General features: G+C 44.7%; 2 protein-coding genes and 1 long non-coding RNA gene across 4 annotated transcripts; 1 reads left to right on the forward strand and 2 right to left on the reverse strand.

The window, feature by feature from the left end:
- Nucleotides 1-10: 10 nt before the first annotated feature.
- On the forward strand, nt 11-2,301 carry LOC147909043 (uncharacterized). 2 transcript variants are annotated; one of them, XR_015545590.1, is made up of 4 exons: nt 11-183; nt 276-405; nt 1,192-1,293; nt 1,774-2,301. It is a non-coding gene; the product is annotated as an uncharacterized LOC147909043 (long non-coding RNA). The 2 variants fall into 2 exon arrangements; XR_015545589.1 differs by having other exon boundaries at nt 276-1,293.
- A 1,019-nt stretch (nt 2,302-3,320) lies between these two features.
- On the reverse strand, nt 3,321-8,480 carry LOC147909044 (uncharacterized). Its single transcript, XM_087408262.1, has 2 exons — nt 4,372-8,480; nt 3,321-4,176 (listed from the first exon to the last, which is right to left on the reverse strand). The coding sequence occupies exons 1-2, from the start codon at nt 8,478-8,480 to the stop codon at nt 3,321-3,323; spliced, it is 4,965 nt and encodes a 1,654-aa protein (XP_087264388.1).
- Nucleotides 8,481-11,382: 2,902 nt separating this feature from the next.
- Nucleotides 11,383-14,797, reverse strand: LOC147909045 (uncharacterized). Its single transcript, XM_087408263.1, is given in 4 exon segments — nt 11,383-12,788; nt 12,790-13,378; nt 13,380-14,275; nt 14,552-14,797. Coding segments are annotated over 4 exon segments (2,244 nt in total). The 3' UTR covers nt 11,383-12,275.
- Nucleotides 14,798-15,468: the final 671 nt, after the last annotated feature.

Consider the following 15,468-nt stretch of genomic DNA (forward strand, 5'->3'; position numbering starts at 1 on the left):
GCCCTGTCCGCCCATAGAGTATACGGAGGCAATACAGCCGTCGGCGACGTCGGCCAGTACAGGGGTACAGTTTAACCATATATTGTACAATTACAACAGTTCCCGAAATTTTTCGTATAATGTTTCAAGACGCATGCGTCAACTATACTATCGAAAACATGGCGGTATCAGGATAATAATAATGTGTGTTTGGAGATTATATTTTTGTATGATTAATTCTGTGATGTTACATATTATATAAATAAAATATTGTTAATGAAGATTATTATTCTTAGTGCGTTTCTTTTTTAATACCCTATTTCGAAGTTATAATAATGGGTAAAGGATTTTCCTGTGTGATGTGTAAAAACATATCTGGACAAAATGCAGGAATAAAGTTTTTTGTTTTTCAAAAGATCCAAAAATGTAAGTAAAAATTTTCTTTATAAATATGCATATTAATATATTGGGTCACCTAAAAAGTATCCGCGGTTTTTTGTCACTAGATGTGTGTTGATGATCATATATCTAGTGACAAAGTACCGCGGATACTTTTAGATGACCCAATATATGACCATCAACACACATCTAATGACAAAAAACCGCGGATACTTTTTAGATGACCCAATATATAGTACAAAATTTATATTGGGTCATCTAAAAAGTATCCGCGGTACTTTGTCACTAGATATATGACCATCAACACACATCTAGTGACAAAAAACCGCGGATACTTTTTAGATGACCCAATATAATGATATTGAAATTATACAATTATATTTTTGCATATGCAGGTCTAAATTATGGCTTAAAATCTTGTAATCGTATGATTGATAGAATAACTGAAGAACTTTATAAAAATCATCAAATTTGCTCATTTTAATGAAAACATGTATCTTAATAACTTGAAAACTAGACTTCTTCCTACAGCTATATCAAATGCAATACAAATCACGTCAAATTTTATGACAAACCCAATGACATTTACGTTATTTCAAGAGATAATATTCTGCTTTATATTTTACTCAACTGAAACTGACTTTTCATATGCAGCATATGCTGCAACAGTAAAATTCTATCATTAGTTTTAAAAGTTTTTTGTGAGCTGATGCATATTCAATAAGTTCTTAAAAATATGAATCAGATGACGTTTATGCTGCATATGAAAAATTATTATAGCTTAAGAGATACTAATAAATATTTTTATCACAGAGAATATAGAATTTAGACAGAAATCTTATCAGGAGGAATTAAAAATAAAAGCAAACGAATCGTTACATAAATAAACAGGCCTAGATGAAAGCAATAATTCATGTAAGTTTAAATTAGCATAGATATAGACAATAATTAAAAATAGATAATGATTATCAAAAATGTCTTATTAATAAATTACTAAATATCATTCTTAATGAACACTAAGTGATTTTTTTATATAAAATATATCAATGTTATTCCATAAAACAATAATTAAAATGTGCGTGCTAAGATACGATATTTCAAATTATAAGACTGAAATAAATGCATAAATATGAAAATATGAATGAAATACATGAAATTAATTATAAAGCTACTATTTACAATCTGTGGTCTGATGTAAAAATTTATTCTAAGATGGTAGTTAATGAGACATCGTCAACACAAGAGCATTTATAGTTACATTACATCTATGTTATAATTTCTTACTGAATAATGTAAATACCATGACAGATTAATTTAGAACAATTTTTGATGTTAGATTCGGCTGTAAATATGAATCTTAGTATATTTGATTTTATTTTTTCTCTTTCCTTGCAGCAGAAAAAACATGATAATTGATTCACCAGTGCCATCAAGAACCAGATGAAAATAATCAAACATTTAACGAATGAGTTCGGGGATCAGCTATTAGTGCTATTCATATTATTCAATGTTTTTTTTTATCGTTCAATAAACATAAAACAAAGATAGGACAACATAAATAGTATTAATAGCGTCTCTCGGCCGCAGCCAACAACTTCAGATCTGGGTAATTTTGTCAAGGAGAATATATAATATTCAATAACATTACAATCCGAAGCGCCACTACAGTCTAAGAATTAAGATGTTGAACTAATATATATATTATTCAAACGAATGAATTAATTTCAGAAATAATAATTACGTGTCGATATGGTTGTCGACATTAACGCAATTAATCTGAAATGTAATAATCCCCCCAAAATTCCCAAATTAATCTTAAAAAACTGTAATAAACTTATTGCGAAAAAATATTGCCTCGGCCGGGAGTCGAACCCGGATCTCTTGCATTCCGTGCGATATAATATTCAATTTTTATTAGAATATTCCTACTGTGCGAGAGCGCACCGCGCGGACAGATTCGAGTGAGAAAACGGCACAAGGTTGATATGATGCACGACAGTGAAGAGAACTCCGTTTCATTTAATTTAACAAAAGAATTTCTTTAATGTATTCAGTTACAAAGTCAAAAGATATAATTAATTAAAGATCAGATTAACAGAATATTAAATGCGGTCACCTTTTCCAAATTGAGCTTGGAATCGCGGTGATGGAAAATCTCGGCGATTTTCCTCGAAGCTTCTCGAAAGATTCGGTTATAGCGATTTCACTAAACGGTTAGCACGGCGATTTTACGAAGCGCGACTATGACTCTAAGAACTCTAAGAACTTTTTGGAAGTAAGGAGGAGGACGGCGAGATCGAGGCATTTATTGCTTTCGATCTGAGCTTTCCCTTTTGGGAAAAATCCAATAAAAATTTGCCACAATCGTAATTATTACGTGGCATTAGGTGTACAAAATTGATTGGCGCTTTGGATTCTTTTCTAGCGACGTTCAACGTAACAGTCATGCGCGACAGAAAATCCGTGCGTGGGATTGGTGACAGCGCGTGACGTATTCGTCGGAGCGCGGCGCTCGCGTGCGCGAATTGAATCGTTCTAGAACTTTCGATTGTCCGTTGCCGGTAACGACAACTTGTTTGCGTGTAACGAATTGTTTTTAAAAAGAACAAAGAACGACGAATTTGATGATTTCAACGAGGATTAAAATCATGTTTGAGATGAAATCACGAGCTCAATTTGTGCATGCGTTCAATGACAATTAATGTCGATCGACTGAAAGAATTCTTGCTTTTCTTTCGAATTACCGATCTCGAACATCCCGCCCGCCTCGTCATCTCCGTGACGATATGTGTATAAGGTTACGTATAGAGATTACAAAAACTGTAAACGCGAAAACATAACAAGCGATACAATACAATGAATTCGTGGAAGAACTTGAACCGTAAACGAGAGTTGTATGACAGATAACATTGACAAAAAATGATTCACGAAAATACACGCGATCAATTCAAGCTCTTCTTTACATTTGATGCATTTGCGTGCGAGATAAACGCGTTAGCCTCGTCTGGCAATAAAACTAATTTGATTAAAGGACGAGTTAATTCAGATGAGGCGGTTTTGACTGTGACCACCCGCACTACGCCGTCGTCTCCAGGATGTAGCTGCGTGATTCGCGCCAGAGGCCACTTATTTGGTGGTGAGAGCTCGGAGCGAATGATGCATAGCGATCCAAGGCGTGGTGGCAAAGCGTCCTTGGTCCATTTCGGTCTGGTAGCCAGAGTGTGTAAGTACTCGCGTGACCATCTCTGCCAGAAGTGGTCTCGCATTCGCTGAATAAGTTGCCACCTGGAAAGAAAATTTTCCTTTTTGTCCGACAAGGACGGCTCAGGAATGGCCAGCAGTGGTGCCCCAATGAGCAGGTGACCCGGTGTCAGAGCCGTGAGGTCGTCGGAGTCGTCCGAAAGTGCATACATGGGCCTTGAGTTCAGGCATGCTTCCACTTGTGCGAGCAGGGTGCTCATTTCCTCGAAGGTGAGCCTGGTTTCGCCGATGGTTCGGCGCAGGTGATACTTAGCCGATTTCACGGCTGCCTCCCAGAGACCACCAAAATGAGGTGCCGAAGGAGGATTGAAATGCCACTGGATCCCCTCCGATGTCGCTACGTGTGCGATCTTTTGTCCTTCTGCCGAGGAGGCTCGAAGCATTTCCCGAAGTTGCCGATCGGCGCCCAAAAAATTGGTGCCGCAATCCGAATAAATGTCTGAGCACAGTCCTCGGCGAGATGTGAATCGACGGAGAGCAGCCAGGAAGGCGTCGGTGGTGTACGCTGAAACAGCCTCGAGATGAACGGCCTTGGAGCTAAAACAAATAAATACGGCGATGAACGCTTTGTGAGCGCCGTGCCCACGCCCTTTGCTCGTCCTGATGAAAATAGGCCCGGCGTAGTCGATGCCCACGTGAAGAAATGGTCGCGCTGGCGTCACTCTTCCTGGAGGAAGGTTTCCCATCTTTGGTTGCGGAGTGGCAGCCCTCCACCGTGTGCATGTCACGCACTGATGCAGCCATCGCTTGACCACCGCTCGGCCTTGCGGAATCCAGAACCGGAGGCGAAGCAACCCCAGGGTCAGCTGAACTCCTCCGTGGAGAGTACGGCGATGGTAGGCTTCCACCAGCAGGCGAGTGAGCCATGACCTTGGAGGCACGATGACAGGATGTCGCTCGTCGAAAGACAGCGCTGCGTGCTTGAGGCGTCCTCCGACTCGTAGGACTCCGTGTTCGTCCATGTACGGGCTGAGGGTCTGAAGATGACTGGATCTTGCAAGATTGCGTTTGTTTTCGAGCGCAGTCATCTCCTCCTGATAGTGACGTGACTGCACGATGCGAATCCATTGTAGGAGTGCGGCGTCGAGTTCGGCTGGGAGAAGCGCTGACCCTTGGAGCTCATTATCTCCGGATCCGACTGATAGACTGCGGCGACGCCAACGCAAGCACCAGGAAGTCACTTTCAGTAATTGGTGCAGTGCCGAGAACCTGAGGAGTTCTTCCGGCTCTTGGTTGCTTTTGATGACCGCCGCGAGTGTGGTGGCCCGTCGCTCCGGTACGTCCTTGATGGGCTCGAGGTTGACGCTTGGCCATAGCGACGAATTCCCGCTCAACCAGGCGGGGCCTGTCCACCATAAGGAATGGCTGAGGAGCTCACTTGGTGTCAGACCCCGGGAGGCGCAGTCGGCAGGGTTGTCCTTGCCCGGGACGTGACGCCATTGAGCCTCTGGAAGCTGCTGCTGAATTCGTGTCACCCTGTTGGCCACGTACGTTTTCCAGCGCGAGGCGTGACCTCGAATCCAGTGGAGCGTGACTTTGGAGTCGGACCACAGGATCACTGGCGTTGTCGCCAGGTTTAGCACAGAGCGCGTGTGCACGAGCACGCTTGTCAGCAAGGCGGCGGCGCAGAGTTCGAGTCGCGGGAGAGAAACGAGCTTGATCGGCGCGACCTTGCTTTTGGCGGTCAACAACAGAGTTTTCGTTTGGTTGTTTGCGGTGATACGGAGGTATACCACGGCGGCGTAACCTCTTTCGGACGCGTCCGCGAAGCCGTGCAGTTCGAGTTGAGAGCTCGTGTCGCCGGTGCCGAGCCAGCGGCCGACTCTGATCTTCTCAAGCAGTGGAAGTTCTTCCCAGAGCCGCTTCCACTTTCCAGCGATGGTTGACGGCAATGGTGTGTCCCACTCTAGCTGCTGCAGCCAGGCCGACTGAATCAGCATTTTAGCTCGAATGGTTACTGGAGCCAGCCATCCGAGCGGGTCGAAGAGTCGAGCGGTTTCCGACAGCAGACCTCTCTTGGTGAACGCGACGACGGTGCGAGGAGGGACGGAGAAGGCGAATTCGTCTCTAGTTGGATACCAGCGCAATCCCAGCGTTGAGTGATTCTCTTGTTCCCACGACCGCGAGTCTCTGGTGAGGCAGAACTCAGTCGGAATGTCGCGAAGAAGTTCCTGACAGTTGGCGGCCCACTTTCGGAGAGAAAACCCGCCCGCCATGCAGAGGTTGCGGAGCTCGACTTGGAGCGCGATAGCGTCGTCTTTATCGTGCGCTCCGGTCACGACATCGTCAACGTAGCAGTCGTGTCGTAACGCACTCGCGCCTCGAGGGAAACGCGGTCCGTCGTCGTCGGCGAGTTGGCGCAACGTGCGAATGGCGAGAAATGGCGCGCAAGCGAGACCGTAAGTAACGGTCTTCAACGTAAACTCGCGTATAGGTTCGTCGATGCTGTGGCGCCAAAGTATGCATTGATGCCTTTGATCTTCGGGATGAACGAGAATCTGCCGATACATCTTTTCGATGTCAGCCACTAGCGCGTACCGATGCCACCGCCACCGCAGAAGTACGTTCGCGAGGGGTGGCAGCAAGTTAGCCCCAACTAATAGATGCGTATTGAGCGACTCACCAGACCTTGTGCGCTGCGATCCGTTGAAGACGACTCTGAGCTTGGTCGTGGTGCTGGATTCTCGAAGGACACCGTGATGCGGAAGGTAGCACCGATCTTCGCTGGAATTCGGAGGTTCTGGCGCCAATTCCATGTGTCCTTGGTCCTCGTAGTCCTTCAGGAAGGCTCGGTAGAGATCGCCGAATCGTGCGTCTCTCTCACATCGTCGCTCCATGGCGTCTAAGAGCCGTTCGGCAGATCTTCTCGTATCAATCATCGTAGTCAGCGGAGATGCGAAAGGTAGTCGCACGATGTATCGTCCTTCGGCAGTGCGTTGATGCTGCAGCGCGAAGATGTCTTCGCATTGCTGCTCCCTTGGCGTGAGTGCGACCGGAGCGGGCGCTTCTCGTTCCTGCTCCCAGAAGCGGTGCACAAGGTCGGCAAGCTCGTGATCTACGGTGCACTGAAGCGAGTGGCGTTGTGCTGAGTTGGTTACTTGGTCGCAACCTCCCGATAAGATCCAGCCGAGCAGCGTCTTTTGAGCGATAGGCGCTTGGGGGCCTCCCTTGCGGAGACCATCCTGGAGAATGATTGAGCTTACTTCCGCTCCAAAAAGCAACTCAATAGCGTCGTTTGCTGTGTAGTCGGGATCAGCCAGTTGGAGCCCCTTTAGATGTGGCCACTCCGTTCTGATCCTTGCGTGAGAGCCTTGATAAAGCGACAGACGTGGCAGAACAAAGGCTCCGACGGTGAAGTCGGTCCCTGTTGTTAACGAGGTCACCTTGAGTGTCACCTTTCCCCTGCTGGGCCCGGAGCTTTTGCCGCTGATGCCGATGACCTCGATTGAGGATCGAGAGCGTGGCAAGCGTAGGCGTTGGACCAGAGCCTCGGAAATTAGAGAAATTTCCGAACCTTGATCGATGAGCACGCGTGTGGTGTGCTGATTGCCGTGACGATCAGCGATGGAAACTCGCGCCGTTGCGAGCAAAATGGCCTTGTGGTTGTTGTCGCGTCGCACCGCCGACAGTGAGCTGACTTCTTGAGGTTTCGGTGAAGCGTACGCGTCGTGTAACATGGAGTGGTGACGAGACTTGCACGTAGCACACGTCTTCGTCGAATGGCACTTCGCGAAAGCATGAGAGCCGAGACAGTTAAAGCACAGCTTGTGAGTTTCGGCGACGGCCTTGCGGTCGACCGCGGATTTTTTCTTGAATTCTTCACATACCATCAAGTTGTGTTTTCCCTTGCATAGGACGCATTGTGAAGATTCGGTGTATTTTTTGACGTGATGCGATTTGGCAGATCGCGACGGGTTGTCGGAGACCTTGAGCGATTGTGGTTTGGCGGCTGTAAGAGTAAGTGCTCTTTGGTTTATGAAGTTCATTAGCTCTTTGAGAGTGGGCATGTCGCTCGAGGCGCGTGAGAGTGACTCCCACTCCAGGCGAGTTCTTGGATCGAAGAGCTCGACGGCAAGATGAGTTAGTAGATCGAAGCCATGAGAGTTGATAGGCCTATCAATGTTCTCCTGGCCGTTGACTACCCTGGTCAAGGCGTTGAAGACGCGGTTGAGCTCCTCCGCACTTTCGCTCTTCATCTTAGCCACGGCGGTAAACTTGGAGAAATTGGAGCGAGATAACTCTCTCTTATTTTCGTACCGCTCGCTTAGCAGCTCCCATGCGCGTGGATAGTTGTCTTCGGTCATCGCTAATGGTTGAATCAGTTCCTTGGCAGGACCCTCCAGACAAGTTTTCAGGTAATGAAATTTCTCGATTGCTGAGATTGATGAATTGTTTCCGACAATGGATTGGAAGAGATCTCGGAATGTAGGCCAGTCTTCGAATGCGCCAGAGAACGAACTAATCTTGAGGCGAGGCAGCGACGGTTTTCCGGAAGACACATTACCTTCTGTTTTGGAAGCTGAGCTCGGTTCTTTCGCAATGAGTTTCGTCCGATACTCGTTCAGCAGGCCGCGCTGCTGCACGTACGTGTTTTCGGCGGAATCGGCAAATTGAGACGTGTTGTACTCACTTTGATCGAAGGCTTCCTTGTAATGTGCTCGAATAAGCTTGTGTTGCTGTTCGAATTCCGTCCACATCTGGTCGAGAAGCGCCAAGCGGGTTTCGACATTGTGGAGGATGATGTTGGCCGTCCCCAATTTCTTCAAATTGGTTATTGACCTGGCCATACGACCATGGATGTCACTCTGGGCGCTCAGCAAGGCGGCTATTTCGTCACTCATGCTTTCACTTGCGAATTTTTCTCTCTCTGATTTTCTTGATGATGCGCGCATTGGACGCGATGCACTCGACACTGCGGATGCCGGCGAACATCCGGCTCGAAGGACCAGAAAATGTGCGAGAGCGCACCGCGCGGACAGATTCGAGTGAGAAAACGGCACAAGGTTGATATGATGCACGACAGTGAAGAGAACTCCGTTTCATTTAATTTAACAAAAGAATTTCTTTAATGTATTCAGTTACAAAGTCAAAAGATATAATTAATTAAAGATCAGATTAACAGAATATTAAATGCGGTCACCTTTTCCAAATTGAGCTTGGAATCGCGGTGATGGAAAATCTCGGCGATTTTCCTCGAAGCTTCTCGAAAGATTCGGTTATAGCGATTTCACTAAACGGTTAGCACGGCGATTTTACGAAGCGCGACTATGACTCTAAGAACTCTAAGAACTTTTTGGAAGTAAGGAGGAGGACGGCGAGATCGAGGCATTTATTGCTTTCGATCTGAGCTTTCCCTTTTGGGAAAAATCCAATAAAAATTTGCCACAATCGTAATTATTACGTGGCATTAGGTGTACAAAATTGATTGGCGCTTTGGATTCTTTTCTAGCGACGTTCAACGTAACAGTCATGCGCGACAGAAAATCCGTGCGTGGGATTGGTGACAGCGCGTGACGTATTCGTCGGAGCGCGGCGCTCGCGTGCGCGAATTGAATCGTTCTAGAACTTTCGATTGTCCGTTGCCGGTAACGACAACTTGTTTGCGTGTAACGAATTATTTTTAAAAAGAACAAAGAACGACGAATTTGATGATTTCAACGAGGATTAAAATCATGTTTGAGATGAAATCACGAGCTCAATTTGTGCATGCGTTCAATGACAATTAATGTCGATCGACTGAAAGAATTCTTGCTTTTCTTTCGAATTACCGATCTCGAACATCTACATATATTTTGTTTTAATTTTTTTGTAAATTACATTATTAATATTTCATAATAATAATTGTATATTTTTTTATACTTTGTACGCACAATTGTCAATTAATTATTGAAAGTTTAAAATAACACTAAATGTGTTAATAACTCTAAATATGTGTTTTATTCATACAAAATACGATAAAATTCATAATGTATGTATTTATTATCTAACCTTATTTAATAATTTAACTTTTTTCTGTAGCTCCTATATATATCATCTATTTCATTAATTACAATTATGTATGATATAAGCTAGAAATATTTAAACCAGTTTTTTTATTACACATCTTTGAATTACACGCCTTTATAGTATTCAAAACATGGCGGAGAGTCACATGACTGAGTAGCACGAACATCAAAGATTCCGATTTTACTAAATGTATATGGTTAAATTGTGACAGGAGTTCTAAACGTCTGAGGGTCTATTCTGTATCTTCAAACAAGATGAAAATTACAAAAGCGAGCAAATTTACTAGGTGTTGATCAATGAAATAATCAGTATTCTAGTAAAGTCGCTCACTTTTATAATTTTCACCTCATTTCAAGATACAGAATCGATCCCCTGGTACCACCGTCTTGGCTCCAGCAGTTCTGCATATAGAACGCGGCAACACTTGCTGCGCGACGGAAATTAGCGTGATAGCTAATCAATGTCTCGTATATTAGTCATTTCTAGAAGTTTTGCATAGTAAGGACGACTTATGGCTCCTGCATACAGAACGCGGCAACGCTTGTCGCATTAATCAATAATTCTGTTTTTCACTTCACCTTGCAAAACTTTTAAAAATGATGTAATACTATTTCTGCCGCGCAGCGAAAGTTGGATTGAGTTCAATTTTTGTCGCGCGATAGAAATTACATATCTATTACTTCCGAGCAAGTGAGACGTTGATTGGCTATCGAGTCAACTTCCGCCGCGCGGCAAATATTGTCGCGTTCTGTGTATGGGAGTCATAAGAAAGAAAAACGGAATGGCTGTGATTCGTCATGTTGATTCCGCGAGTTCCGTTCCGTTGCCAATTTTTGTTCTATGGGACGGCATCCTTATAGTCTATGGATTGATCACACTTGATATTTCGATTTGCTACTGACTCACTCAATATGTCTGTATAGACTATAGATTCATATATGTGAATTGTATAAAAGAGTAAAATTTACTAAAACACGAGAAAATCTCAAAATTGTGTCGGATATAATACGATATTTGAAAATCGAGACGTAACTGAATTTTAAGGGCTGGTAGATTTACAAAACTTTTTAACGTGCAATGCAAATATGTTGTTAGGGTGTTGTTTACGTTAATGAAACGTAAATATAACAAATAATGGTATATTTATTCATATAACTGTATCATATCATTTTGATCTGGTTTTTGTTTCTGCACTAAGCTGTTTTACAAATTACTTTTTCTTATACACAAGATAATCGCCAAATTATCACGTAATTAATCTTGTATTTCTATTAGTTAAGGCTTAAACACAATAGGCACAGGCAACAGGGAATAACGAGCCGTCCAATCAGAGCTCTGGTGTGTAAGATCGATATTATATCCCAGAGCTCTGATTAGATGGCTCATTATTCCCTGTTGCCTGTGCCTATTGTGTTTAAAGGCTTATAATTCTGAGTCGCTGATGACCTAACTCGAAAAATAGACTCGAATCTAAACGTAAGTTGGCCGATCAATCCAATCAGTCAGTACCTCGACATGGTTAGTTCGCTGAGAATCAGCACTCAGAATCGATAGTCGAGTCGGCCTGCAGAGTTGATAGTCTGATATGACCTTAAGAGGCACAATGAAAGGAATAGAGACCAGGGAATAAGAATTTCAACCTATCAGAAATCATGTATTGTGGAATACTGTTATGTCCCAAGGTCCAACCGTTGGTAATTGATACCTGGACAAACCGGGAACCAATGGCGAGTAACAAATCGAGAGTTGCGCGTCCTTTCGGTTAAGAAGAAACCTACGGTAATCCCTTCATGAATCTTGCTGGTGGTTCGGTCCGTGGTGCGGGACACGCGGCTCAGTCTGGACTCCGGTTGGTCAGGCTCCTTGTAGGTGCTCGATGACTGCCCGGCGCTGATTCCGCTCGTTCACACACACGATCTCCAAGTTAAACGATAAACGTATACGCGCGGCGGCGTTTATTGTAAAAGGAGAGGTTTCGTCAAATATTATTATATATATACGTACTTATAATTGCTCAAAAGTAATTAGTGTATTTTATAACTTCTGCAGTTGCTACACACATATCCAGACTTATGTTATAACTAATAATTAGATGCGGTTAACTAGGAAGGTTAAATAAGATGTACCTATAATTAGATTGGATTGCTCACGCGAGTAGAATTTAGGAATTAAACTAGAAATCACGATACTCTGGAAGAGACCGTTTCTCTTCGACCAGACCTGACCCCGGGAGGTTTTGAACTAACTCCTTAAAACACTCGCTGCTCGCGAGAGAGAGCAAGTCCCGTTTTTAGAACCCGAACGCTTTCAGGAAAAAGGTGCCCCTCCATGCTGGTAGGGCGCGTGAGGTGGGGAGAAGATGTCAGGGGTGATCCCTGCAGTTCTAATGCCCCGTCGGTTATTGAAGTAAGGAAAAATTTGTAATTTGGCCAGGGACATTCCTGGACAAGTTTTATAAGTACCGCTGACGTGACACCTCCCCCCCTAAAAATAAAATGTTGGACTGTGTCCGACGTTTTAACAATTATTTGATTTTTTTTTATCTATGATATTAGCGCAATCATCTAACTTACCGCAGGGTTACATGTTTATTTGCTTAAGGACCCATTGTTTATCCTAGCGATTATCATTTATTCGTTTTCTTTATTTTGCAGCATTGCGCGGAGTTCCTTGTACTGCACGGGTCTCTCACTCACGTTTTCACTTGATGTTGGTGCAGTGGGGTTAAGGGTTTGAATTTCTGTCGTGGAATGGGGATTGGAAACAGGGAGGTGGGCCCCCCAGTCTTTTTGTCTTCCAGGTGTATCCTTCTCGTTGGGCCCCGCTAAATGAAGCAGCAGTTGTGTGACGGAGCCCCAAATGGCCCCAAGTAGATGCAGACTCCAGCCGTATACCGAGTGAAGCGCGTAGCCATGGATTATTGTGTCCACGATCAGTTTTATTAGCTTGATGATAAGAAATATTGCCATAACTCCTGCGCTCGCTGACCTGAATATAATGAATCCCTGCCAAAGACGTGTCCCCGCGCTTTCGGCAATTCTTTCCAGGGATCTCTCGTCAAACAGGTTCGTCATCGAGATGCTTCCTGAGGGTATGTTGTGACTCATTGCTCCTCGCGCCAAGGTATTCAACATTTGCGGTTTTCTCCACCGGAAACATTATATGGTTGCGGAGTCTGTTCAGATCTTCGTCCGAGTATATCCCGCTGGTAGTGAGCGCTGCGGGCGTGACGTATTTCCACGTTGGTCGAGTTAATGGTTGGATGATGGGTGGGGGTAGAGATTCTACCGGGCGCGGCATGAAGCGAAACCACGTCTCGTGTATTTTATACATATTTGGCAGGAGTTCGCTACAATCCTTATGTGTTCCTGTTCGCGTTAGTATCCTTGATCCGGGTAGAAGGAAAGCTGATTTATTTCCATAGGTCACAGGCAGTTCAGCGAAGCACTCTTCTGTATGTCGAATTTTGCACTCCACTGGGACACATTTAATGAGATGTATGGCTTCTCTGGCCACCACGGCCGTATACCCAGGGGATTTCATGATGCGGTGCGCCATTTCATCCGGTGCAATGCTGGACAATGTGAGGGCGTTCTGGAGTATTTGTTTTTCCAAAGCGCATTTTTGCTCCGTTATGTCTCGATATAAGCGCGTTAGTTGCGTCCTGATGTGTTTCTCTACGTACACGAACTTAGAATTTACATAGGCGAAAATATCCAAGTTGTTCACAGATTCTTGATCGCACCCTAAAAGCTCGGTCTTGCTGTGTTTCCAGAATAAAGAGTTTTGGGTGTTCCGTTTGCACCAGTGTATACCCGCAAAGGTTGCTTTTGCCTGCTTGCGTGAGCGCGAACGTGGTCTCTCTCGTAGTGACCGTGTAAATGGTAGTTGCCGTCTGCTTGGCCTTGGGAGTTAATTTGCTTGCTTGTCCTTCGTACAGGACGTCGTAATGGCTGAAGTGGCAGCTATCGGGCGGTATCATCGACCAAAAGGTCTCGTCTCCATCGGTGTCGAGACACTCTCCGGCCGTGACCTTACAGTGTAAGCCGGAAGGTAAGATAATCTCATGTGAGTTACGGCGAATGGGCGCCTCGAAGTCCCGCAGTGTGACCCTAATCGTTGCTTGTACTACGACGCTGTCCCACGTTCCATACGGGTCGCTATACTGGGCGCCGCTGCAACGTCCATCCACAGACGTATGTCCGGCGAGGGTGATGCTCCTAGAAGAACTATTTGGTTTCAGGCCAGTGATGTAGCCATCTCTTCCTCCCAAATCAATTGCACCGGTTTCATGAATTCTTCGGCAGTTGCTGGCCGTTGTTTCTTGCAAATATACTCTCCTTCCGCCATGCATGATCGATACATGAGAGTGCATCCCGCAATAATATATTATGCGGTCGATCTCAATTTTACACTGGATTACTCTGGTCTTGTCGAAGTCCGAGAGTTGGAGCAATTGGACGTGAGTGTTCTCGGTGATAGGCTCGATGTCTTCCAGATTACAATCCCCTATATCTAATAGAGATAAAGATGTAATATTAAGGCCGTGGCCTCCGCAGTCGTAAGCCCTTCCGCTGGCAGGGTGAGAAGCGCGGTGATGATGCCGAAAATGATTCCCCGTGTGTCCATTCTTGGGTGCGTTTGTTGTCAGACTAATGCGTCAGTGAGTGTCTCTGCGTTAGTTTCTTCTGCTAGGCCCGGGGTGGGGGTCGTCATCCTCGGGTAGATGTGCTCCGCGTTCTCCGATATAACGCAATTTCTTTAGTTTATTGCTATGTACTATGCGAGTCCTATTGCTATTTATCGCTATCTTAACATTATTGTTCCTTAAAATCTCTAATATTTCGTGTGGTCCGGTATATTGGTCGGTGAGTTTCCCTTTTACGGGTTCCTTTAGTAAATATACCTGGTCACCGCGTCGGAAGGTTCGGGGATTACATTTCTTGTCGTAATAAACCTTCGATCTTTGTTTCGCTCGGCAGAGATTCTCTCTGGCTATTTCCTGTGAGTCTCTGAGTCGGTCGAACAATGAAGTTATATAATTTACGTATGTTTCACTCATGTCGCTCGGCAAAATAGGATCATTCGTCGGAATTCTAGCTGTTTTGCCGAAAACCAACTCATGTGGTGTGAATTTCGTGCTTTCATGCATGCTTGTATTGTAAGAGAACGTTGCTAACCTTAATTGTTCCCACTCTCGCTCTTTGTCGACGTACTGTTTAAGGTATTCCTAAAGTACGTGATGGCTTCTTTCGATCGAGCCATTCGATTGCGGATGATAAGCGGTTGTCTTACATTGCGATATGCGGAATTTTCGGGCGACGGCGCGCATAAGGGCGCTCAAGAAGTTTGAGCCTTGGTCGGTGAGAAGCGCTTTAGGGGCGCCGTAGATACAGATAAACTCATTTACGAACGCGGTGGCTACATCGATGGCGGTCGCTTGTTTAAGCGGTATCGCGAGAGAATATTTAGTTAAGAGATCCTGTATGGTTAAGATATACGCACTGCCGGCTCGAGTCTCGGGTAACGGCCCCATAATATCCATCGATATTTTTTCGAACGCAGCGGCTGGGGTATCCGTTACGACCATCGGCTGGCGTCTTCAAGCGCACAAGTTTTTTTAACTGGCAATTTCTACAATTTTGAATGTGTATCTGTATATCCGATTTCATATTAGGCCATTGATAACGGTTTTTTATGCGCCAATAAGTTTTCGTTATGCCTTTGTGGCCACCTGTCGCGGAGTCGTGATATTCTTTAAGTATCCGCAGTCGATCGTCGACTGGGGGGGTTGAAATTTTATTGGTGCATATTGTTATCTTA

This window comes from Acromyrmex echinatior, chromosome 7, assembly GCF_024713525.1.
Source record: "Acromyrmex echinatior isolate Ae372 chromosome 7, ASM2471352v2, whole genome shotgun sequence".
In the NCBI taxonomy this organism is placed as follows: Eukaryota; Metazoa; Arthropoda; class Insecta; order Hymenoptera; family Formicidae; genus Acromyrmex; species Acromyrmex echinatior.